The 25970-nt window shown below is 41.7% G+C and overlaps 2 protein-coding genes across 2 annotated transcripts; both read right to left on the reverse strand.

The window, feature by feature from the left end:
- Window positions 1-1058: 1058 nt before the first annotated feature.
- On the reverse strand, window positions 1059-9790 carry PRXL2A (peroxiredoxin like 2A). Its single transcript, XM_009819203.2, has 6 exons — window positions 9767-9790; window positions 6791-6970; window positions 6329-6420; window positions 2695-2835; window positions 1684-1848; window positions 1059-1545 (listed from the first exon to the last, which is right to left on the reverse strand). The coding sequence occupies exons 1-6, from the start codon at window positions 9774-9776 to the stop codon at window positions 1447-1449; spliced, it is 687 nt and encodes a 228-aa protein (XP_009817505.2). The 5' UTR covers window positions 9777-9790; the 3' UTR covers window positions 1059-1446.
- Window positions 9791-20751: 10961 nt separating this feature from the next.
- EXOSC3 (exosome component 3) lies at window positions 20752-25156 on the reverse strand. The gene is made up of 4 exons (XM_059821326.1): window positions 24881-25156; window positions 24643-24792; window positions 22596-22747; window positions 20752-21151 (listed from the first exon to the last, which is right to left on the reverse strand). Exons 1-4 carry the CDS (start codon window positions 25154-25156, stop codon window positions 20950-20952), a joined length of 780 nt encoding a protein of 259 aa, XP_059677309.1. The 3' UTR covers window positions 20752-20949.
- Between the last annotated feature and the right edge of the window lie 814 nt (window positions 25157-25970).

Genomic DNA, 25970 nt, shown 5'->3' on the forward strand with positions numbered 1-25970 from the left:
AGTGTTGTTTCGGGGGACTGTGAAGAACAGACTCTGAAGAGCACATAAATATTTTTAGTAAAAATTAGTTCTGCCTGGACATAAATATATATAAAAGTCAGGTTTTTATCCATAATGATGCAGTTTTAAAGCCTGAATAACTGATTTAACACAGCCCAAGGCCAGGCCTGTGCTTGTGAAGTTTTAGAGTTTTTGACATTTAGGTTTTGTACAGTCAGCATCATGTATGACCATTTTTTTGCACACAGCTCAACAATACAGATGGATAGGCACTGGCACACAGGTCAAAAATAGGCATATTACCAAAGCTTCAGCAGTGCAAAGTATCCCTGCCCTCAGTACCAACAATACATGAAGGTTTCATTAATTTTAAGGTCAGAAGAAAGCAGAATGACAGTTCAGACTGACCTGCTGCCAGGACAAAAGAATCCTTCCCTTTAATTCTTCCGCTAGCTTAGTATGTTCTAGTCTGCGCGTTTTTCCAAAGTTACCTATCCTTTTATATACACCAGCTAATGAAGGATACGCAACACTTGATAATCCTCTGTAAGTGCAATGTTAACATTTTGTTTAGACTTTGAAACATCAGCACATTTAGAAAATTCATGCTGTCCTGTTCATACTTCAGTCTAGGTACATATATTTGGCTATGTATGGTCCTGGCTCTCATGGATCATGTTGTGCAACACTACATCTATTTTTAGGAGTAACAGCCCAGCCATTGTACTGCAGAACTCAAGCCAGGATGGAAACTCTACCTAATATCTGATATTGTTCCCTTTATTTTTTTCAGAATCTTAAACACAAGAAGGAACTTGCCCTCATGCCACAATTATCTTCTGAAGTGAACATTAGATGGCTTCAATCTTCCTTGCAGGGAATCACACAAAGAGCTGGAAGATCTGGAGCCAGTAGTTAATTAACAAGAAACTTACTGGGTAGACATAGTGGCATGTCTTGACTGCAGAATCTCCGAATAATCTAGACTGACAGGATTTAATCTTCTAGACACACAGATGTGTTTACATGTTAAGGAAAAAGCAAAAAGTGAAGGCATTTCATTTACATGAAGTTTTATTATCCTTCAACCTCAGCTGGGTACTCCATTACTCCAGTCTTAGCAGAGTTTTGCTCCCCTAAGTAGGCAGGCTTTTAACTGACTGTCTCTGACTGAAAACATCTAGGCTAGGTCAGATTTTAGACCCAGCCTTTCATTAATACAGTCAGACACAAAAGAGCAGTTGAAATCCTGACCACCTGAGAGGCTGCAAAGCAACAAAAAGAAAGATCCAGGAGGATTTTCATCATTTTCTGTGTTTGAATAGAAGAATCTTTCCTCTGCGTTGATCACTAAATAGTTAAGAAGCAATTAAACTGCACGTTCAAGAAACAGATGCATTCTACATTTCAAGCTGTGATCAGAAACATGTGCAACTATTTTTCCGCTTATGAAGCTTGTGGTTTTATCTTCTCAGCAGCTTCAAGGACAGACGGAAGGCTGACTTTGTCTCCAAATTCTTTCTCACGATGCTCCAGTAAAACACCCTAGTCAAAGACACAAGAGAGAAATTCATACACTAGTCTCCCCATGGGAGATCAGCTGACCAACAACTGAATAATTCCAGAGAAGAAACTTTTGGTCTCACAGGAGACTTAAAAGTCTCCTAGATGGCCTTGCAGTACCTGTCTTCCTGCCCCAATCACATATACGCCTCCCAGGGTGAATCCTTCTCCTTCCAGGTTACCACTATATCCACTTTTCCAAGCACGGAAGAAATTTTGCCAGACTCCAAAGCGGAAGAAGCCTGACATCATCATCTTTCGTCTGCGTGGACCATAGAAGCCTTTCTGCAGGGAAACAGAAAATATCTCAAAGAAAGTGAAAAGGACTTTTCCTCCCAAATGAAATTCAGGAAACCAGCCAACCCCGTATCCAAGAAAGGTCACAACACATTACCTGACCACTTACCTCCACACAGCCAACTAGTAGTACTGCCACCATTTTGAAGTATGGCAATAAAAATGCTGGTAAAGAGGTAACAGTGGTGTCAAGTCCTGAAACTTTATCAGTCATCTGTTTTTTGGGGTTTTTTTTTTTTTTGTTTTTTTTTTTTTTAAATCAACCTGATCCTTTCACACAGGCAGAGTGGGGAGGGAAAATAAAGATATCTTCTAGTTGATTTTGAGTATTACACATTCTTTTTCCTTCAGCAGCCAAATGATTTCTAAATGCGTCTTCTGGGTTAAGGAGTAAACAGGGCTGTGGTTTTGTAGGACATGAGACTGGCAATACAGCATATGGCAGTGTACTGGGACAAGCCACATCAGTGTACATCATGAATTAATTATGTCTGTCACCTTCAGACCTTGATTCACACATCATAAACATCAGCAAGTCACACAGCCAGTGGAAGAAAGGAATAAATATTAATAGGCCATATTGTTTACCTGTTAAAGGGGAGGGGAGGAATAATCCTGCAACTGCATGTTATCAGAGCATAGCTACAGAGCAGTTTGTAAGCTGAGCAGGAGATATATATAGAAAAGTAAAGCTAATTAACTTCTTAAATGACAATGCTACCAAATCCTTTTTCATTCAGACTACATTCTAACTGTATTATTTACATAAGCTCTTTAAAGAGGACATTCATAAGCTTGATTTTAAACAAAAGAAGAACACCATCTTCACTATACCTTTTCATCCAGAAAGATTTCGCCTTTGAAATAATGCTGAAAATCCTCCACTTCAGTCCCTATCTTCTCTTTCACAACAGCATAGAGGGGGACACCCAGCTTGGACAGCTGAGGTTTCAGAGAGGAGAGCTCAGAAGCCTCCTAAGAAAGGAAAAAAACCCAAACATTTCAGGCAGTAGATGGAGGTTGGAAAGCTTCACCTTGTATTTCAAGAGCATCAGAAACATACATAAATTCTAGCTTGAGGCGCAAAACAGAAACAGACCTGTAAATCAGATATTTAAGCTAGCTCTACTCCTAGGCAGGTCTTCATTAGATTTACTAAAATTTTCTTCATTAAGTACAGAGGAAGGAGATTTTTTGAGCATTTACTGGATAAAATATTAAAATCCAGGAGAAAACATTTTTAACTCAAAGCTGTAGATATACCTTGCCTGTGCTAGGGCTTCAACTACCTTTTAAAGTGTTTACAGAACAGTGAAAAGACAGTGCCTGCACATTACTTATCTTCCCCAGTGAAAATAATCAGGGAATTTCTTCATACGCCTTCAGTATCCCAGAAGCAATACTGCTTTTTCTGGTATGTGAGAAAGTAAGGTGCCACCACTCGTCTGCTGGGTTTTTTGTTCTGCTGAAAGAATCTCAGCTCCCACAGTTTGTACAAAGGCCTCCAAGGTTTCCAACAGATCAGAGTGCACACTGCAAATATGTTTCTTCTCATCTCCAAAGGAGAAAGGTCATTTTTACTGGACAAAACTCCCACAAAGAACTCCACACTTTAAAAAATGGACACAGTTTACATCAACACCCTCAGCCACCTAACTGAAATGCATTAACTCAAAGGCTTGAGGGCTATCTAGAATTTACTGAGTATCAAGCAGCAGACAGATAGGGGTGAACAGACAGGAGAAAAGACATTAGAGAAAGACATCAGTAGGTCAAGGATTAAGGGCAGCTTTCCAGTTCACTACTCTGTCTTTTTCAGAGGAAATGAAAAAGCATGAATCAGCACTATAAACAACCACCGCATAGTGAGTGTGAGAGTTAAAGGATCATAGCTTACACTTGTTAGATTTTTCCCCACTTTTCTGTTCTTAAAGATGTGGTAATTGTTTTCTGTTTTCCCCCAACAAAATGCCTTATGATCTTCCTAAAAGGGGGGTTAATAGCAATTTTATCTGGGATTTTTTATATAGTTCAAAACTCTCATAATCAACAAAAAAAATTGTACTGTGACCTAACATGTCTGAGAACGGATGTTCCAGGCTAGTGCAGTGGGGTCCCCCGTAAGACCAAAAGTTGCTCTCTGGAGAGACAGTGACACCATCAAACCTTGATTAGCCTTTTGCAGAAAGGCGCTTCAGCAGTTTGGTGGGGTTTATTTTGTGTCTCCTTGCTTGGCTTTTGGGAGAGGAAAGAGCAGGAATAATGTAAAAGCATAGTTAAGTTTTAAAATTCTCAAGAGATTAGGACTTCAAGCAGCATCTTGGGACTAGACCTGACTTGTTTTTCTTTACGGCTCTTTAAAAATTATACAATAAGAGAAAGCAAGGAAGTCTATTTTTGTGGGCAAATTATAGCACGTAACAGCTGTACAGCCTTACCATGGGGCTGTGACCATTTCATCTAGTCTGTGAAACTGTTTTCTTGGGTTTGTAAAAAGCAGACAAGCACACCCTAGCAGAATATTTCCTCTCTCCACCAAGGCAGGAACAACCCAAAAGAACAACTCCCATTTCAGTTTGTCCATCTGATAGTTCAAGTGTGGCTCTTCTGCTGCTTCAGACTGCTGGAGTTGATACCTACAATATTTAGCAAGCCCATGGCACTTCCACAATGACTGGAGCACTAGATCACAACATGGCTGGATCCAGACCATGAGATGTAGAAGTGTAGTTCCGTTAAACATACTCTAGCTTAAATAACAAAAAAGGAATCTGATGATTTAGGACACAGATAATGAAGATAAAAGACTCCATATTTCTTAAGTCTACAGGCCTTAATGCTCAAGGCTCCAAAGATGTCATTCCAGTAGGATTTGTGACATCCTTTGCAGTGGATAATGGAAGCATGACCTCACCACTGATAGCATGTCAGTGATCTATGAGGTAGAATGGCTGCTTTTCAACCCCACCACTGTGTCCAGGAAAGCATATATTCTTTCTTGGTGCTGTCAACAAGGACAAAGTTCAACATCCTTTCCAAGGTGTAAGATAGTGGGAAGCAAGTGTGTTTTGTCTCTTGCAAAAAAATAAAAACCTACTGCCTGCAGGTTAACATATATGGCAAGTCACCTGTATTGAACCATTCCACCAGCATAAAGTCAGTGACAGTGGGGAAAGAAGCAGCTTTCATACTATGGAGAAACATTAATGGACAAAAAAAAAAAAAAGGGCAACTGAACTGTTCTTAGGAAAAAGGCAACAGTCAACTCACAAAAATGCTTTGCATATACAGCAATCAAAAATAACTTCAGTTTAGACAATTTAAAAGCTTTTTCAAACACTTTCACGGTTAAAATAGAAAACAATTCTTTGCCCCAATTAGCTGATCAGTAGTGTGACTACCTCTGTTAAAAATTTTAAGTTTTGAACCAAAAATAAGAATTAGAAAATCAAATTTCTCTCTCCTCATTTTTTTCCTGAAAGAAAAAAACCACAATTTTTTGAATGGCTCTTTATTTCTACTTAGGAAGTTAGCATTAAAAAAAAAATCATTACTGAATTCCTGTCTGACTATACGCGAAAGGCAGTCAGGCATGTAGCGTGTTCTCCTCCTGCCTACGCTACACCTGTTCAGAGAGCAAAGTACTTTAATCTTTAACCTTCTGTGAATTCTACGCATACTTAAGCAGTTACTACTGATGAAAGCAGATCCCTTAATTAAGTGGTTGCAATATTAATTACTCCATGTTATAGAGTAGTGAGTAACAACATAATAGCTATTTTTCCCCATAGCTATGAGAAAAATAATGGCCAAGGTGCAAGTTATGGCTGTTCCCAGGCACACGCTACATTCAAATCATATTTTAAGTGTCTCCTCCTACCTCCACCCAAGGAGCCTAATGCCAACTTAAGGATCAAACCTTGTTTCCCAACCCACCTTGTTATGGAACAGTAACTCCTTGTCTTCAGACTCCTTACCTTCCTGCCTCACATTCAGCATCCAGAACAGCGAGGGACTCCCCTTTATGCACATCTTTTTTTTTCCTGATGAGCTTTATCTGATGGCTTTCTGCCAGTCCAGTCTTGGGCTGCTTTTGACCAAAGACTACCTGGCTCAGAGAGATTTATTTTGGACACATGGAATACAACCAGCTCATAAGACTCATTACCAATTGGATTTTGTGTCATCTCCCTTTCTAATGACCATGGGCTAGGTCCCTGGCAGATGTAAAAATCCTGTATCCATCGCCTTCAGAAGGAAAATGCTCAGGACCTAGACTATACAAACCAGCTGCAAAGAAAACTAAGCATGCTGTTAGCTGGCAACCAGCTTGGGCTAGGAAATAAGACCTTTCAGATACTTCAGATGTATTTGATGACTGTCCTATTCACCCTCTCCCTTTATTTAAAGGGAATCTACGCAAGTAGAGCTCAACTCTTCCTAATTAATCCCCAAGCCCAGCAAGTACCTCTCTGCACAAAAATCATCCAGGTCTTCGCACAGCCATGATCACTGCACCATTCTTCTTCCATAGTTCACCTGCTTTGAATGTTCTTTGTTCTGTTTATACAGGAGAAACAGCACCAACAATAATATCAGCCACTCTTGTTTATAATGATTAATGCTTTAAGGACCAACATAAAGCATTGCAGAGAATTCCACATGCGAATACAGTTCTATCACAAAAAAAAAATCTATATCCATAACAGGTTATTATTGCTTTATTGATGTTTAGAAGTGTGTCATGTTTCATCGAGAAGTAACAATTTTGGTTGCTTTTCCTTCACCAGAATTATCTGCTATCAAGGACACCCAACTACATGTTATAACTAGGAAAGACTAAGAAAAACTCTTTCAACCCTGGCCTTACAAAGGTTCTTATAAAAGCCCAATTACCAAAGAATGTGGGCTGAAACATCCAGAATCTTACCTGATCCCAAAGTTTTTAGCTCTATCTCCTCCAAAAACTCCAACGTAGCCTTTTCTGGCTTGGATAAAAATAAGTCAGTGTTAGCAAGGACGATCCCTGTCACAGCTGCACCAACGGCTCCAAGACCAACAGACCACATGCCCATGGTGAAGATCCCGAAGTCGGGCAGGAAGGACATTTCTGGAAAGAGAAAGAAGAAAGCAGCTCTAACACTGGACATCAATGATGCCAGACAAGGAGGAACTGGATTAAAACAACAACTAAAAGCTCACACGGGTATTTTTGGTTTGACTGGAGATGATCTGTGTATCTACTAATGTAATGAACTGGGTTTTAGAAGATCTAGATTACATTCCAGTTCTGCACCTGACCCACATCAACACTAGTAACAAGGTATTATTACCTCTTCCCACTGCCGGACTGACAAAACCATTCATGATTAAAGTGCTCAGATGCAATGGGGAGAAAGATGATTGAAGTCTACGTGTGTAATAAAGAGACTCTAACACTCTAACAAGATGACCTCTATGTTAGCCAGTAACTTAAATTATTACAGTAAGACAGTGATTTCTTTCAAAAAAGAAGCAGATTAGATTAAATGGGTTTTTTCGCCCTACTAATCTATATTAAACAGTGAATTTTACAAATATGCCACAGAACACTTAAAAAAAAAAATTCTGTATCTGGTTCACCATAACTGGTAACCTTTCCTGTTCCTTACAGTTCCACACTAGAACCAAAGCAGGCTCCAAGCCAAAATTAGAGCTTATCAGTCATGCCTGCAGACAGAAATATGTAGACTTGCAACCATTTTATTAGACACAGTGATCCAACATTGCAAACATGCCCTAGACAGCACCTTCTATATGCTAATCAATTTCCACTCTTGCTAAAGCAGAAATGACATCAGGAGCAAACAACTTAAACTCCCACCCATCAGTTAGAACTGATAACATTGCAACGGAGGCCATTACATATGCCTGCTCAAATCTTAAAGTACAAACATTGCTCGTTGTTACAGGTGACTCTAGTTCGGTAGCAATTTTATTTAACCACCATCCATCCACAAACCCTCCACAGCCCAATCCTGACCCTGGCATGTGTTTCACAAGCCTGGAAAGGGCTGACAGCCACCTTCCAGTGAGGCAGTATCAGTTATGAAGATGCAGGAAAGCACGCTTAGCCCTGCCTCGTGGACAAAATTCAAGATCCAGCTCTGAGCAATAACTGGTACAAGAGTCACTGGAGTTTTGGCAGTATAAGAAGTCACTGTACACTTACATCACAACAGTTATGTGTTACAAAGGGCTGCAGATTTGCAGTCACCCAACTTCAGTATTACACAATATGGAGAATCAAATTTTTTCCAGAGCCATCTGCAAAACCCTATTCCCTGATAGACTGTTTTGGTAAATATTGCCGTCTGTACATCCTTTTGTATGAGAGAGGGTTTTCTTCCCTCATAAATATAGGAAAACCTTACTGTTTTGAACTGTGACTAGCAATAAACCAGAGATACACATAATCTTTATCCCCACAGCTAGCTGTTGCCAGAATTAAGAAAGTAAGAGCTAGGAGCAGCTCCTCGCTTTTGTGTCAGAGCCACGGTGCCCAGAATTTTCTGGAAGAAAATCCTTTTCCATCCTTAAAACTAGCTCCAGAATATTACTGACAAACAAATGCAACTAACTGCCTACCTGCAGAAACAGCTAGAAAATGTTTTGGAAAAAAGATCACTTTGTTCTTTTAACAGCATACTTGGTTCCAGGGAAGACACTATCACAGGATCTAGAAACGTGAGTAATCCATGATCCCAAGCAGGAAACAAGGCCAGTTTACACAAACATAATGCAGATAAGAGAACAGATTCTACCCCATTCCACCACTTATTTCTAACCAAGGGAAACCTTCCTTGACCATTATCTGCTTTCTCTACATACTTTTTTCAAACATAAAGTCATACTGTAATGACAATTTTTTGGTATCTGCCTCTGACCCTTATCAGAGACCATCCTGACCCCAGCCTTTGGAATGACCAAAATGTAACTCAAAATCTAACTCAAAATGTATTGCTGTAATGCAGCAATATCCTTGTGTTAAGACTTAAAATCTCTGTGGCATACCCAAAAGGCTATAGCCCTGCTCCCTCCTAGCATTTGATTATCCAACTATTCTTTGGACTTGAATCTTGGCTGGTCAAGAACTGTTTTTCTCTTAATTCTTAGTTACAAGAGGAGAGGGGGGTAAAACCCAAGTATTAATCCCTTGTGCATGTCATTTGTGCACAAAAATGTTGCCAAATTTGTGGCAACTGATTAATGAGCAGTTTTTTATTAGCATTATTATTATTGTTAGCATTATTAGCATCGCTAAAAGCCAGCTTATACTCAGTTGTAGTTGATACAGAGGAGATTAAGCTTTTTCAACACACCTCTTTAGTTTAATTGGACCCTTTGGTCTCCACTCAGTGACCAAAAAAACCCTATTCAAATATGCAAATCTTTTGCTATTTAAATAAATCGGGGAATGGAAGAAGCAGCTCTACATGGTGATACTGAAATTCCTCCCCTGCTAAGCAAACACTATAGTGAGCCACTTTGAAAAACATGTATGGGAAACAGCAGCCAGGATTATTAGAACAATTGCTAACAAGACAGGCTGAGCCCTGACATGTCTCTGTCACTGAACCCCAAGTGAAGAGACTATATGGAAAACACCTGAGCATTTGCTACTAGCAACTTCATTTCTTTAGCTACTGTTTATTAAGGAAATCTAAAGTTCAAAATAACTTCATAACCCTCCACCCCACTTTAAAATACAAACGCTACTGCCTTGTGATCAAACTCTATGAGTTTTTAAACATCAGACAACAATCCGCAGTAAGAAGATACAACAAAGCATCCCATAACCCATAAGCCACGAGAAGATACAACAGAGCATCCCGTAAGCCTTTAACATTTAGGTGCACGCACTCACCAGAGCCCATGCAGCCTGCACGGGCATCAGCCACCACCAGCTCCCCCTGAATGCGAGCGCAGGCAGGAGAAGACAAACGGCGCTGCCACGGGTGGCGAGTGGGCAGGACCAGGCAGGAGTCCAGCTCTGGAGCCTTTGCCTTGCAGCCAGGACCTGGCTCTCAGTGCCTGTCAGCAATCCATGCCACAGTCACCCCGCAGCGGTTACGAAAGAACAGCTGGCCAATCCACAGCGAGATTGTTTTAAAGGTATCTTAATCGTTCAACTTTTTTTTTTTTTTTTAAAACTGAACACATGGTTACCCTCTTTATGGGGTGGGTGGGTACAGGGAATGGAATTACAGAAAGCTTTTCTGAAGCTGGGAACACAGCACTAAACTTTAAGGTCTACACGCTAAAATGTGCTTTTCTGTAGAACTCCGCATTTTTACAAGTAATATTTTCCCTGTGTTTCAGCCTATTCTACTTTCAACCCCCCCACAAACACACACCACATGCCAAAACAATGTAAACAACCCTGGAAACAATTAAAAAGTCATCACAATGTTAGAAAACAACTTCAATATAGAGGCTGTACTGCTGAATTAACCCAGCGTTTCTATGCTAGGCTACCTGCTTTAGTGGCAACATCCCTTCACTAAAGAGCATCATTTTCTCTGGAACTATTCTATCGGCCAGCTCTCAACTCTGCTAAAACCTCCAGAAGGGAATGAGCACCTCTCCTTACAGCGAGCAGAGGCCAAAGAAAAAAGGAGAAACATCTCTGTGTGTTTTTGTGGTGACCACAAGAGATCTCCAACAGTGAGTTAACAGTGAGTTAATTTTATGGTCTGTCAGTACTCAGCTAACTAGAATTCAAACAAGCTTAGTCTTAATCCTGTCATAAGTGCCAGCTGATGGCCTTCACTTTGTGTCAAGAGGACCAGCTAAAACATGGTTTTCTAGATGTCTCATTTCCCTCCCACCCACAACTGGAGAAAAAAATTGTCGTTAAGAGGATAGCTATCCTTAAACATTTATTTTAGTAATGTAAACAGGACCCATTGCAGCTGTGTCAAAAAAACCTGGCAAGTCTGTTTTTTCAAGTTGTCAGTAAAACTCAGGGTAGCACACAGATTTACTTACATACTTTTTCTAAGACAGCTGAGCAAAAGTGGAAACACTCAAGTGGGCACTCTCACAAGCTGGACTGCCCTAGCACATACACCCTGGTCTAAAATGGCTTTGACCATTGCTTATTCTCCCCTCCTCTCCCACTCCCAACTTCCCCAAGACATTCCATACTGAGCCTAAAAATCTTTCGGAGCTTTGTCACAACTTGCATACCCCAAACATAAGTTGAGCTGGTTATTTTTTATGAGACATTCCCCCCAGAAATGAGTCATATGATTACAAGTATCTTTGTAATCTAAGTCCTATAAAGAAGATTTACAATTCACAATAACCTGGTAACATGCTCATCAAGATTTCATGAGCTTTTAAATACCATTAAGGATTACAAAATACAGCATCCTGACCGATATTCAAAATTAGCCCTGCTTTAAGTGGGGATTTGACTGGAGAAACTTCAGAGGTGCCTTCCAACCTGAATTGTCCTTTAAATGCCAAAATCAACGCACAAAGAAGCCTCCTAACATTTCAGATGGCATGAATGTAAGTAATTGTCACAACACGAGGGATTTTTTTCTTTTCTTTTCGCCATTGTGAAGATCCTGTAACAAACCATTCCTTGTGTCGAGAATAACAGTCATCTTTTTAGGTTTCTTCCCAGTCTGCGCATGTTTTGTTACTGAATTCAGTACAACACTGCACTTGGCTCTAGCTGAAGAGAAAGTTGCTGTGTCAAGCAAGCAAACCATACTTCTTCCTTTGAAAGGAAGTTAGTTGTTAGACCAAATGATCTCCCCCATTCTGAGAATGTTTTAAAGAAACCCAACATCTCAAAAACCCTTTTCTTTTGAGCAGGGGAGAGCAAAGAGCTCTGGCACAACACTTTGGAAATCTTCCAACTCTAGGTGTATTCAGAGGGAACAGGCAGCAAGATACCATGTATGGGAAAATTCAAATCTCTGCTCAATCAGCAAAACGGAGATACCACAGAGATGGGAGGAAGCACTGGAGCACTGAACTGCAAAAACTACTTATGTGAAGATACTACAGGCTAAACTCACAGCTGGGTCTGCTGGGGATCCAGCGAAGGAAAGTACACACTGCAGCAGTCTGCAGAGGTAGGGGAATAGCAACATGACCCACTAGGAATGCAAATCAGCGTTCACCAAAAACACAGTGACCCGCCAGGCAGCAAGTGGTCCCTCCTGTTCCAACCCACCCATAACTCCTGCAGATTCAAGCTTAAATTAAGAATTCTTTTCCCACCTTTTTGGATTCTTAGGCCTTGCTTGTATTTTAACTTTTACATTCTTCACATTACACAATTCCTAAGAGCAAAATTATTCGTTACTAAAAGCAAAAATACAAGACAATCAATACATGTTTCAACTCCAGCCTATAGGGCAGGGGCAGTTGTATGCGTAAATTGGGCTGTAACACCTTAGTCTCAGCAGATACGCCCAGCTGAGAGCAGTTGCCCTACAACGTAGTTTACCCTTTCTGTTGCCTGCTGTGAACCAGCTCTGATGGGGAAATTGTCCCTGTGGTTCTAGAAGAGAAGGCTGGGAGGACCCTGCACTGGTCCTTCAAGCAGCTGGAAGATGCATTCGGCGGATTTCTTGAGTAGCACAATTGCACCCGCAACCAAACCAACGCATCAGGAATGACACGAGAAACAAAGCACGGAGTCTCTTTGTCTTTCACTGATCTTGCTGTGCCTGCTCACACCGAGGTTAAGTTCCATAAGAAAGCAGGGATCAGTCAAAATATGAAATAAGCAGGACTGCAGACCTCAAAACGTCGGGGGAAGCAGCAGAGCGCTGCTGGCGGGAGCAGCAGGCCAAAAGGCCATCAGGGCCGCCCTGCGCGGGGCGGGAGGGGAGGGGACCTCGCCCCGCGGCGCCTCTCGCACCTGCCCTGCGCTGCCCGCGGCTGTGCCGCTGCTCGCGGGCACCCCTGCCCCTCGCTTCTCCAAAGTCGGCAATCTCTGCGCGCCTCTCACCCGCTGCATTAGCGGGCCAGCCCCCCCGCACGCACTGCGGCTGGGACACAGAAGGCGAGCGGGGACGGGGAGAAGCGCCGGCCGCCGGGCAGGCCGGCCCACGGCGACAGGCCGGCGGGGAAGCGGCGCGGCGGCGCAGGCGCGGCGGGGACAGCCCGACCCCCGCGGCCGCTGCAGCGGCGGTTCCCGCGCCCCTCCCCGCCGGGCCCCCCCTCGCCGCCCCGCGACCCCACTCACGCTGCCGCGCCGCCGCTCCCGGCCCCGCGGCCGCCGCAGGGCACGGGCGGGCGGCGCACAGGCACCGCCCCCGGTGCCCTCCGCGCAGGCACCGCGCCCCGCCGCGCAGCGGGGATCGGCGCCGCCACGCCTCGCCCGGCAGCGCTGGGTACCCTTCGGACCAGCGTCCCCAGGGCTCTGCCCCGTGCGGAACCACGAGGTTCAACAGAGCTGCTGCGCTGAGGGGGACTATCCCCGCCGTTAGGGACTGGAACGAATAAAAACCGTCTGTTCCCTCCCGGGACCCATCTTCTCCTCACTAGGAATTTTTTTAGCTTCTGACTAAGCAAAGAAAGAAACGAAATGTATTGTAAGATACTGTGCTTAAATATATTTAAGGCAGAAAAAACATAATGACTGAAGTCCGACCGTGTAGTGAGCTTATCATTCAAGTAGTCTCATTAATGGGGCACTTAAAATGCTTACATATATATTATGTTCAAGAATATACTTGCTCAGATAAGCCAGCCAATAACATGTCACAACATCATTTAACGAACGTACTCTTGAGTTGCTCGTGGTCATTAGGCACCGCTCCAGCCAGAAACGCAAGAGGACTCATCTTCACTACCTTGGGACTATTTCCTGAGGTCTCCTGTTAACCTGGCGCTTTTAAGACCAAAAACCAAACAAAAAAGGTAGTAGCAATGACAGCACAGTCTGGCCGGTAACACAAGCAGCAGCTCAGGAGAACGAACATATCCTCTTCAATGGTACCGCAGAGTCTGCATTCCAAACGACTGAGAGCCGCTGGTTTTCACCATGTCCCAAACTTAACTAGACCAAATGGCCTTTTCTTATCTCTCTTAATTGGGAGTCACCAGCCACTCTGGTTAGACCTGCTCAGTTTACCCCTTATTTGCAGTTTCTGTTTAGTGCAGAGCTTGTTTTCTTGCAGAATAACGCCACAAAACAAGGTCTCTGCTAATTGGAAGCAACAACAGCGTCACGGTTCTGACCTAGCACAGATCAAACTGGATGATGGCAACGTGCCACGTGCGGTGGGATGCTCCAGCAACCATCACCCAGAAGCCTGCCTAAGCAGCCCGGCAGAGCCCTTTGAGCCCAAGAGCACACTGCTTCCCAGCAGCTGCCTGCGCCCCAACAGCGCTGCCCTGCTCCCACAGGAGAGCACAGCGGGCCTGCGCTGCTGCACAGCAACACCAACAGCAGTTTTGCAAGACAGAGTCCCATTGCATCATGTTGCTCAGTACATGTCCGAATGGCACGGTCTCAGGCAGTTGCAGGGAAAAGATTTTGGGTCTTTTTGCCCTAATTGTGGTAGCTATGCTTTTATCTATACACATGCTTTTAGAAATCAAATGGATTATAAAGTCCCTCAGACTTATCAGCAATTAAAAAATAACCTAAGGAAACTCCATGGCAGAAACAGCATTACCAGACTACCAGAAAGAGATGGAGAATCTGGGAGGACTGTAGGGTTTGGGACTGCTTTTTTTCTTGGAAATATATGAAACCAAATAATATCTCTACTTTTTCTCTTTAACCAGTGTGAGAAGGTTCTCTGTCAACACCAAACATAATTTGATGAAGTGGCTTTCTTACTGTTTCTGAAATACAATCAGCATTAGAACATACGTATGTTTGCCACTGCACCACAGCAATCCGCAGAAAAACATTATGACCAAAAAAATGATCGACAAATTTGGTCAGCCATTATCATATAATTAAAACCCTGATTTCTGCAGGCTGTCAACATTCCTTTCTTCTGAATTTTATAATGGTTGTGGCTCCAGCTGTCAACATTTAGCAATGGTAGAATTGCAGCTCCATTATTTTTGTTGCCATGGTAAGCACACAAAACAAAAACCCAAACTTTTTTCTTAATGATACTTCTGCACGTTGCACCTCTAACAATCTGGCAGCTGGCCTTCACAATTCAAAGGTAGCCAGTATTCCTGAGGGGGGAAAAACCCCACCTAACACAAGATGAAAACATCTTTTTATTTATTCTTTGCTCTGAGTAGGAGTCTGTGACAAGGCATCAGGCAAGAACAAGCAGTTAATCACAAAAGTGACACTGACTTAATTTGTCCCTATTGTAAAAAAAGAAAAACGCCGAAAAATCTGAGCTCGCACATCTGGATTCCATCCAAGAATATCTTCCTACTTTACAAAGCGGTAAATCCTTTGAATGAATGCACTCTTCTAATAAATGCAGAAATCAAAGAAAAATGGTGTCATGAAAATACTGGAATCTAACCTTCTCTGCCTACGTCTCCAGAAAGGCTTGCTTTCCATGAAAACCTACTGTGTTGCATAAGTGGAGTTGCAGCAACAACTGCTTTGTCCTTACTAGACTACCTTTGCCTTCATTGCTTTAGAAAGGTAGTGAGATTTTGGCAGGAAAACTGAATGGGAATTTGACTTCTTTGGTTTTCTGCTTTTCCCTCTTGATAAAATCAGATTATGATTTATCTATAATAGTTTAGCTTTTCCATAATTCAGATATTATTCACACATTTTTTGTTAAGGAAAAGAGAATAATGAAGTCCCTAACACACACAAAAAGAACATTTCACAGAGCAACTGGCATCAACATTTAATCTTCTAGTTCTCAGGTTTTGAATAGTGCTCTTAAAAAGCACATTAAGCCTTTCTCTTCCTGCTTTTGTAATTCAGTTTTATAGCAGTAAAACAGAGTGAAAACTATCAATCTGCAAACTGCTTGTATATCAGTTAATTAAATTTCCCTAGCGTGCCTGTGCATAAGTCACCCAGCATGCCCTGTATCAGTATCTATGCTAAAACACGATCTAGCATTACGAAACTTTCAATTCGTGTACAGAATGACAAAGCTGTGTGTTATTTCAGAAGTTAATTATTTCTATTTCTTGTTGGATCATGCTTCTATAGATCAGCTTTAGACCAAGGGCGTGGTTAGACAAATAGCTTATATTAAACAAACTCTCTTTTCTATCAGGAAACAGGAGATCTCAAAAGCAATGAGGAAACAGACAGTGGTGGGCTAAGGCAGGATCTAGTCCCTATGTCTGTAGAAGCATTTCCAGCCTAATTAACATTTTCAATATTAAGCCAATAAGATTGGATGCAGATATACAAAAATACAGCTTGAACTTTTCACCCATGTGCTTCTAAAGGCATATCCACACGGATACAGGCTGACATAGGTTTGAGCTAGACCAGGCAAAAGCTATCTCTTGTTTGGAGTCTGTACAGTGATACGTACTCATATGATGGTGTTTTCAACCTGATCCTGATTCTCAGGAAATAAAAGGTCCAGTCTGTCTACAGATAGCCTGGACACAGGATCTTAGATTTATCTTAAGTAAGATCAGGGTGCGGTAGTCACTGAAGAAACCAAAGGACCTACAGGTCTTCTGAAATCAGTTTCACCCACATGAGCAGTTCACAGTGGAACACCAAGAAGAGATTGGTGCAACACCCTCCACCTGGACAGAAGCAGGAAGAAAGAATTAGTAAGTCCTTTTAACGGGTATACAGATGCTTATACAAATCTCTTTCAGCAATGGCCTAATAAACACCGAATCACAGAAAAGCCTACCATTTACAACAATGCAATAGATAACCAAAGCCTTTGGAAAGAAAAGATGAGGTCATTAGTCCTTCTGTCTTGTCTCTCCTTCAGTCTTTAATATCTTTACGTCAGGAAGTGTAATTAAAGCAAAATTGACTCTCAGTGGCCTATAGTTTTTCTTTGTCCCATTTACTGCAGTGCTACCTATACTGTTATTTTATTCCAATTTTTCAGATTTTCTGATACTAGATAGGACATTGAGGCCTAGTAAATAGTTATTTTTAATGACTATTAAAGCCACTAGAACAGCGATCAAGCTTCAGGCTCTATAAGCAAAAACAGGCTCTTGAACATCCGAAAATACCCATAATTGATAGCACCGAAAAGGCAGTAACTGCACTTCTGCAAGATCAGGACATCGGAGGAAACCAGTCATTCTGCAGCAGTCCTGGTCAACCACCCACAATTACTACACAGTTTCTATTAACATCCAGGCACCCAACACATTTCTATTTCAAGTTGTTGGGGCAAAACTGACATGTTTAATTCCTTACTATAGACTTCAGTAGTAGTTACACATCCTGCAATCTATAGAAGCCATTAGTAAGGACAAGTCTGCTTGTGTTACTAATACAACTAAAGTGTCCTACATTGTCCTTAAGACAGCTAGTTTCTATACTCAGTCAAATAACATCTCTCCAAGTTGGTTGTATGTAGCTAGAAAAACGGGTCTAAGTATTTTTTTTAAGTAAGTATGTAAAGCTTAGAAGTAACCAATTTGTAAAGTTTAAAATAACTTGTTGATTTACTGGTTGATTTAGCTGTTTCTCAGAATTATTTGTTCAAGCACTAGGGAAGAGAATGGGGCTTTCTCTGACAAATTTACACTTCTCCAATAGTAGCTGAGCTGCTCTTCATACTTAAAATTTGAGAGAAAAATTCCATGACCTCTTCTGCTAAAAGAAAATCCAGGTTAGAAAAACAAAATAACCCTGCTATTAAAAGCATTGATGCCAATCTGGGTCATTTTGACAGAACCTGGCTAGGAATCAAATACTCATGCCAGCAAACCTCAGCTGCAGCTTCTGGTGGTAAGGTGGCAATGAGCAGTTGGACACAGTAAACTTTTAATGTAGCAGAGCTACAGCCACACTGTAACCATAGCCTCAGAGTTAAGCTCTTAATCCTCTTATTACTTTGAACTATTTGTCTGTGCAACTTTATTCTGCTAGAGCAAAATACAAATGTTCTACTATCACACTTAGTTTCAACACTGTGTATCTGTACTTTGTTAGCATTTATTCTTGGTCTTTATACAACACATCAACTTAGGAAGGGCCACAAACTACACATTTCATATTTTCAATGTACAGTTTCCATTTAATTCTTTGTGAACTTTCTTTTTAAGTGGTTGTGCTCATCTCTGGGGGTACAAACTGTGTCCATGTTGACATCTACAATCTTTACTTCTTAACTTTCATCACAAGAACTTGAAAGCAAAGTAATATAACAAAGCATGCAATGCACAAACACTCAGTATCTGAAATGAATGACTCTAAATAATGACTTAAGGTATCATGCAAATAAACAAAACAGGAAGACATTCTACTAAGCAAGGTGCATTTCAAGGAGACAGCATCACTTTTGCAAGTTTCATTTCCTGAAAAGTATGTGTTTATGTGCCTTTAATGAGAATATGAAGGACTTCCTGTAACATTTCCAGCAGAATACATAATTAATTCATGATCAGGCTTTTTTCCTAGAATCATGTTATATTCTTTGTCACTCTCTTTGGAGACACTAGTTTAGTCACCAAGCCAGAACCAAAAGTTCAAAGGCATCATACAGATTTTTCCAAATATTTTGTTCATTAGATAAAGCCTGTCAAAGCTAGTAATTAGTTTAAGGAATGTAGATAGTTTTTTCTCAAAGTAAAAAAACCCCAAAACAACATTGTTACCATTTAGTAATGTGTTTAAATGTATTTCCTTTCAAGCATTTTTTTCCCCACGCCCATTTTGCTCGCATCCAGTCATTTTTGCCACTGCATAAACTGTCAAACAAACTTAAGTGTAGTACATAAAATGATTGTGTAAGGGGTAAAACTCAAGTACTTTGTGGATACACCATTTTGTTAATTTAAAAACAAGCATAATTTTAATGCATCTTGTTTCCTGCTCTTGACTTAACCAAGGTTCTATTTGGGCGATAAGCAGTTGACAGTGGGACAGAATAATAGGTGGTGTGAAACAGGGCACTGATGTTGAAAATTTTCAAGATCACCATTTGCTATGCTACACCACCAAAACAGCATTTTTTAAATCAGGGATCATTCATGTATCTTGCAGGTTAGGCTTAAAACTCACACTTTTGGGAGGAAGGGAGGTTGCTTAGACAGGTAGAAGGGGGAGTGGTAAGGCTAATTGCATTTCAAGCCACAACTCTTCAGGAAATGATCCACGTCATTCCCCATTCCTGTGGTTTTACTATTATGATCCAAGAATATTCACAGAAAACAAAGTTAGCACCCTGAGATGATTTGGCAAGTGCTCTTCTGCTTATGTCAGCTATTGTTCTAGTAACAGGCAACCTGCAGGGGCTCTGGTTAGCTGAAGCTGAAAAACCACTGGAGAAGTTAGTGAAATCCTTATTAAATTACAGCTTTTCATGTGTAGTTACGAGATAGATTATAGGCCTAAAGGATTCATGGGATGTCAATGAAAGTCACTTCAGCTGGGAGAAGACAGGTGAAAAAAATGACTAAAGATCTACCAAGCCAGATGAGCAATACCCTAAACACTAAATAGGGAGGCCAGTGAAACCCAGAAAGAATTCTGAACTGTAGACATTAGACTTACATGGAAACCATGAGAGTTGGTTTTTTATTGCATCAGGGGAAGCCCTAGGTAAGCATACTAAAGATGAGTCAGAGGAGTGGCTCTGAATTGAAGCAATTTCTAAATTAGAGAGATTCCAAAGAAAACCGTATCAAATACCAGAAGCTGAACTTTGAAATTAAATACTGAATAAATAGGAAGAATTTTGTTTCCACTTGGAATTAAGATGGTATTCAGGCTTACTCTAATTAGTCCTCTAATTAGGCCATTTTTTCTAATTTATTTCAACTATTGCTATCAAACTATTCAGCTTAAGAACCACAAAACATCATAGATCTAAATGACTGCTTAAGCAGCTCCCAAGCAGTTCACTGGGTACATACAGTCAAACTTCTTCTACAGGAACCGGGCATCAGTAATCCCCCTTCCATTACTCCAGGGTTCTCTTTCTCTCTCAAAAGAGCAGTAGCAAACTGTTCACACATTAAAATAAACTGACAGCTTATCCTTCCTAGGATAGCATTTCTTCTATACACATGTGAGGAAATACTACACAGTGAAGCCTAATACAGCTTTTTTCAGAAATGCTGATTTTGTTAAACCTGAAGCAAAGCTATATAGAATCTTCATGCTGTAGCTAAACATATCTAATATCTAGAATTGAGAAATACATGGCTATTGCTGCAGCAGTCTTTACTTCATCTCTAGTTAAAAAGCACTTATGAAAAAGTTGCAAGTGACTTCAAATAGCATTGCTGCTAAGTATATTTTTTACCTCCAGTCAGCCATCAAGCTTCCTGAATGTTCATACTGAAGTTATGTCATAATCACTACTTCCTTAAGACTAATAGCCAGGTTATCTTTTAGGGAAAGTGGTAAGGTCACTGTAACCATACATTGGGTCTTACCTGATCATCTGCCTTAAGCACCCTATGATTATTTTATGCTACACCCTGTAATTATTTTCTGGCATTCTCCACCTGCATTTCTACTCCCAAATTTTGAAAAATGCTAAATAATCACTTCTTGACACTGTATAAATAGAGCACCTGACCAGAATGAGTGACCTGCAGGATGCTTTCTGCTATCACAAGTAAACATGGATTATTTGAAGCTTTAGTATTAATAATGACTAAAAAAAGTAAATTTATGCAATTTACGAACTGACAAGTTTTCTTACTGAAGACTTAATGGAAGCTTTTAAAGACTGTCTCCACATCAGTCAGAAAATTCATAAACATAAACAGGGTTTCATAATCACAAAAGTGAATAAAAACAAAGTTCGTAAACAAGACAAAACAAGCTGAGTGGATAAAGAAGGGAACTGAACAACAACAAAAGTCTACACATCATTTAAAAAATGGCTTTTAATATAAAACTGAATACAAAAATAACCAAAACACTCTACAGTCATCTCAAATCCTCAAGGTCATCTCTTATCAATTCCCTGACAATCTGGCAAGTGCTTGTTTTCTCTGTTCTGCAGTCATATACTCACAGGCTTCCAAAATATTTACTATAATTAAAGTCTGTTGAACTGTTTTTGCTTTTACCCATATTCTTCCATTCATTCCCAGCACCAGCTCAAACGGGTACAACTGGGACAACTCCTGAATTATTTCACATTTGGGAGCCAAAAGTCTGTAAACAAGATTAAAAAAATTCAGGTCACATTTGATAGACACCGTATTATTAGCAATCAGTAACTAAACCGCAGTACTGGTGGTGTGGGAGCTATTAAAGCAACACCAAAAGATAAGATGATCAAGTTGCATATGCATCCAAACTAGCAATACAGTATCTGATTTTTAATTCTCCTCTCATATCAACTATGTGCACCTAAAATACAGCACTCATGAATTTAGCTGCTTTTTCTAATTCCATTCAGAATACCTGACAAATTTAAAATAAATCGATACTTTTACAACAATTCTATATTTTAATAAATTCTACAACTACACTGTTTGACAAAGTGACATTTTTAAAGTGCTGCTGTTTATAAATTTGACACCAGACTTAAAGATGTCTTTCAAAACACAACTTCCCTTCTTCAGGAGACAATATTAACAGCAGTAAACATAGAATATTTTGGTTTTATTAGGTGACAGCATACTGAAAAATAAGTGTCAAGAATGTTGTAATACATCTAGGATTAAATCAAGCTTCAACAGGCTTTCTCAAAGAACAAACATACATATCAGGATCTCACAGTTCATTTATAATATACTGTTATTTCTTTACTTGCATACAGACAAAATTGGGAAAACAAGCAGAATGGCTGCAAAAATATTTTGTTATCAGTTCACACTGACTTCTGATAGGACATGTAAACCAGACAAATCATTACTTAAACCCAGGTATAAAATTGCTGCTCTGCATCTCCAGATTGTTTTTCCAAAGAACAAAAGACAAAAAACCCCACCCAAAAGCAACAAAGCTTGACTATTATTTATCCATAGAAGCTGATATTCTTTGATAGTCACAAAAATCTTGTATTTACATCAGCGTAAGTAACTCCAAAGTTCACAATATTTTAAAAGCTTATGAAATGGTTCCTGGATTAACATGTCAGTTTTAAATGAAAATCCCACAATTTTTTTTATCTGTATCTTTACTTCAATGCAATTTCTTTTTCTTTGGAAGTCAGAAAATAATGTGTTACTGATGTGAAAAGACCCTCTTAATCAGCTGCCAGTCAAATTTACATACCATATCCCACTATCCCATTAAGCTGAGAAAGGACAGTAAGCATTTCCAGTTTTTAAACTCCAAGGTAGTAGGTACATACCTGAAACCCAAGCATGAATGTTTGATTTCCCTAGGTCAACGGTTTTGTTTTCCATACTGCCTCGGCAACCACATCCCTTTTTTTAAACAGGTCACAAAACACCATATAAAAGAGCATCTAAATCTCTTAAGGGAGAAAATAACATGCTCCTTCTAGGTCAGTGTCATACCCTATTCAATAAAACGGGTACAAATGCACTAAAACAATTACACATTATGATCACCACATTGCCCACACTGCTCAGAGGAAGTAGTTGTGCAAATCCTACCCACTGTATTATGAGTTCTTAGTACTTACTTTCTTATTAGACCTAAGGGAACTTTAAAAAGGAAGCCATCTTGTCCAATTATTCCCATTCCACTTGATCTTCCACTGCTGTCTATACAGACCATCTCTGGTTCCATGTCTTTATTTGCTACAAGGAACTGACCATAAATAAGATCTCCCACCTAAACAAAGCAGTGTCAAAAAGCAAAAGCGTTACAGAAGATCATTTTGCACATTTGTAATAAATACTCAGTTGATAAAGATCCTCCCCAAGAGGCCACAAAATAGTTTTAAAACATTGGTGACAGAAAAATAAATGGGTGTAATAAGAATCTCCATTTTCTCTTCTTCTACTAAAGGAAACATCTGCAAGGAACAATTACCTCGTACTGGAATTTGAAAGGTGCAAAGAAGTACAGAATTTTATGTCATGGAGTATTCATCTTTTCCTTTCACAGAATCACAAAATCACTAAGGTTGGAAAAGGCCTGCAAGATCATCAAGTCCAACTATCAACTAACACCACCATGCCCACTAAATCATGTCCCACAATGCCACATCCACATGTTCCTTGAACACCTCCAGGGATGGTGACTCCACCACTTCCCTGGGCAGCTTATTCCAGCATCTCACCACTCTCTCAGTGAAGACATTTTTCCTAATATCCAGCCTGAACCTCCCCTGGCGCAACTTGAGGCCATTTCCTCTTGTCCTGTCGCGAGTCACTTGGGAGAAGAGACCAACACCCACCTCTCTGCAACCCCCTTTCAGGTAATTGTAGAGAGCGTTGAGGTCTCCCCTCAGCCTCCTCTTCTCCAGACTGAACAACCCCAGCTCCCTCAGCCACTCCTCAGAGGGCTTGTGCTCCAGACCCCTCACCAGCTTCGTCGCCCTTCTCTGGACACTCTCCAGCACCTCAATGTCCTTCTTGTAGTGAGGGGCCCAAAACTGAACACAGGATTCGAGGTGCAGCCTCACCAGCACCGAGTACAGGGGCACGATCACCTCCCTACTCCTGCTGGCCACACTGTTTCTGATACAGGCCAGGATGCCGTTGGCCTTCTTGGCCACCTGGGCACACCACTGGCTCATATTCAGCCAGCTATCAATCAACATCCCCAGGTCCTTTTCTGCAGGACAGCTTTCCAGCCACTTGTCCCCAAGCCTGTAGCATTGCACGGGTTGTTGTGACCAAAGTGCAGGACCCGGCACTTGGCCTTATTAAACCTCATACAATTGGCCTCAGCCCATCGATCCAGCCCGTCCAGATCCCTCTGCAGAGCCTTCCTACCCTCGAGCAGACCAACACTCCCACCCAACTTGGTGTCATCTGCAAACTTGCTGAGGGGGCACTCAATCCCCTCATCCAGATCATCAAGAAATACATCAAACATAATATATCATATAAAGTAGAAATATAAAAGAAATACAATATATTTCTTTAAATACCAAGCATTAATTTCTCTTTCTTCAGACTTTAAGAGTATTAAAAGTCTAAGCAATCTGCTCTTGTAATCAGCTATCAGGACAACAACCAGCAAAAAAAAAAAAATCACACTAACCTATTTTGTTTTTCTTTACAGTGCATTTTTATATTCTGCTGATGGTATTTCAGTTGAATGCAGAAGCTGTGGCATTCGTGTGCCACACAACTGTTCATAACAGTGTTATTAAAAAACCAACTGTTTTCTACCAGTATCAGATAGTGTAAAAGCTTATTTTAAAACCTTAATTTCAGAATGCCCCCTTGCATGCACATTACTCATGAATTGCACCTACTGCTGGCAGTATTATGGGAAAGTTAAAATGTTAAGGAATGAAAAAGCCTGCCATCTGACAGATATCAAGCCACATTAGTTACATGTTCTCTTAAGAAACCTCAGAAAGCCCACAGCCTAATCATGGAAAAACCTCCAAGGAGGGCCACAGCGAAACCACTGCAAATAAACCTGCACGCCTTCTCTTACGTGCAGCTTACAAAAATGCCTTTTCCTATTAAAAAAAACTACTGAAACGTAACAGAAGTACCACCAAAGGACATCGCTAAAGCGTTACCTCCAATAAACAAAAATATTACCTGCACATTTGGCCTGTTCCTCTTCGTGGCGCCTTCGAAAGCCAAGTAGGACAGAGACGCCTGCTCGCTCCCACCGACGTCCAGCTTAAACACATCTCCTGCTTTGGCCGTCACTATTCCTATCACGTGGTCGCCCTTGACCGGAACATACTGCAAACCGGGTTCGCGAACAAACAGGTCAGTTAAGAGCGGACAAAACAGGGGCTACCGCACCGCCCCGCTCCCTCTGCGCCCCTACCCGCTTCTGCTGCGAGTCCACCCAGTAGGCGCCGCCCGCCGCCGCGCCGCCGCCCGCCTGGCGGTGCCGCAGCAGGCCGCACTTGGTCACCAGCAGCCCGGCCGCACACCGCCGCAGGCCCGGCCCGCAGAGCAGTCGGCCCCGCGGGGCTGCGCCGGCGGCCAGCCGCAGCCGCTCGCCGTCCTCGTCGGGGTGGGCGGGGAGCAGCAGCACGTCCCCGGGCAGCACCACCTGCCCCACGCAGGCCTCTGCCGCCACGCCGCGCCCCGCCGCCATCGCCGCGCAGGCGCCCAGCCGCCGCCGGGCGCCGCGCATGCGCGAGGGCGGCCGGGCTGCGGGAGCGGCGCTCCTCGCGGGGCACCTCTGCCGGCCGCTGTTAGAAGGGCCGCCGCAGCCCTTTGCCGCCCCGTGAAACGTGTTCGCAGAGCGCCAGCGACATCCTCTGGGCGGAGCAGTAACACCTGCTCCCGGCCCGTGTTTCCCCCCGACCGTGGGCTATGTAAGAAGTACTGAAGCCAGCTTCTTACCTGGGGAAAGTCGGTTTTACCAGCCGTATGCTACATTAGTCCGATGCAGACTTTCATTCTGGAAAGACCTCCTCCTGCAGTCTTTCATTTCTGCTAGGGAAAGACCAAGATAATGATAGTGCAGTTAAGCTTCAGAATTAATACAGACACTGAATGAATTCTGTCGGCTGCAATTATTTGCAGGGTCTTTTAATACCTGATTAAAAGTTGCCAGGAAAGCAAACAGCTGGCCAAATTTGAGGTGAATGGCGGCCAAGAAGTTTGTCCAGGAGAAAAGATCCATCTGCTCCAACGCTGGCAGTCGAACTTCTAGCACACGGCGTCACCGCTTTATTGCTTTTCAGTCTTTATCTACGTGCGTATACATAGTTATACACACACGCATGGAATGACTTAATCCCTAAATCAGCCTGAACCTTGCCAGCTGATTGCATCCAGGACTGACTGAAGACGGTTTTCGGTTTTGTGGAAACCCCTTCCGTTACGAGAGGAAACTGTTCTTGGAGAGGTGGCGGCGAACCCATTTAAAATGGCTTGTCCCTAGGAAGACCCCACCGCGACCC

The sequence above is a fragment of the Gavia stellata genome, chromosome 9 (assembly GCF_030936135.1).
Source record: "Gavia stellata isolate bGavSte3 chromosome 9, bGavSte3.hap2, whole genome shotgun sequence".
Lineage (NCBI taxonomy): Eukaryota > Metazoa > Chordata > Aves > Gaviiformes > Gaviidae > Gavia > Gavia stellata.

Bases quoted from the DNA above. Each gene is read 5' to 3' on its own strand.
- EXOSC3 (XM_059821326.1), bottom strand. From the start codon at position 25,156: ATGGCGGCGGGGCGCGGCGTGGCGGCAGAGGCCTGCGTGGGGCAGGTG. The intron at 24,793-24,880 runs GTAGGGGCGCAG...CCCGGTTTGCAG, and splicing joins TGGACTCGCAGCAGAAGCGG to TATGTTCCGGTCAAGGGCGA. The intron at 22,748-24,642 runs GTAATATTTTTG...TGCTTTGTTTAG, and splicing joins GGAACAGGCCAAATGTGCAG to GTGGGAGATCTTATTTATGG.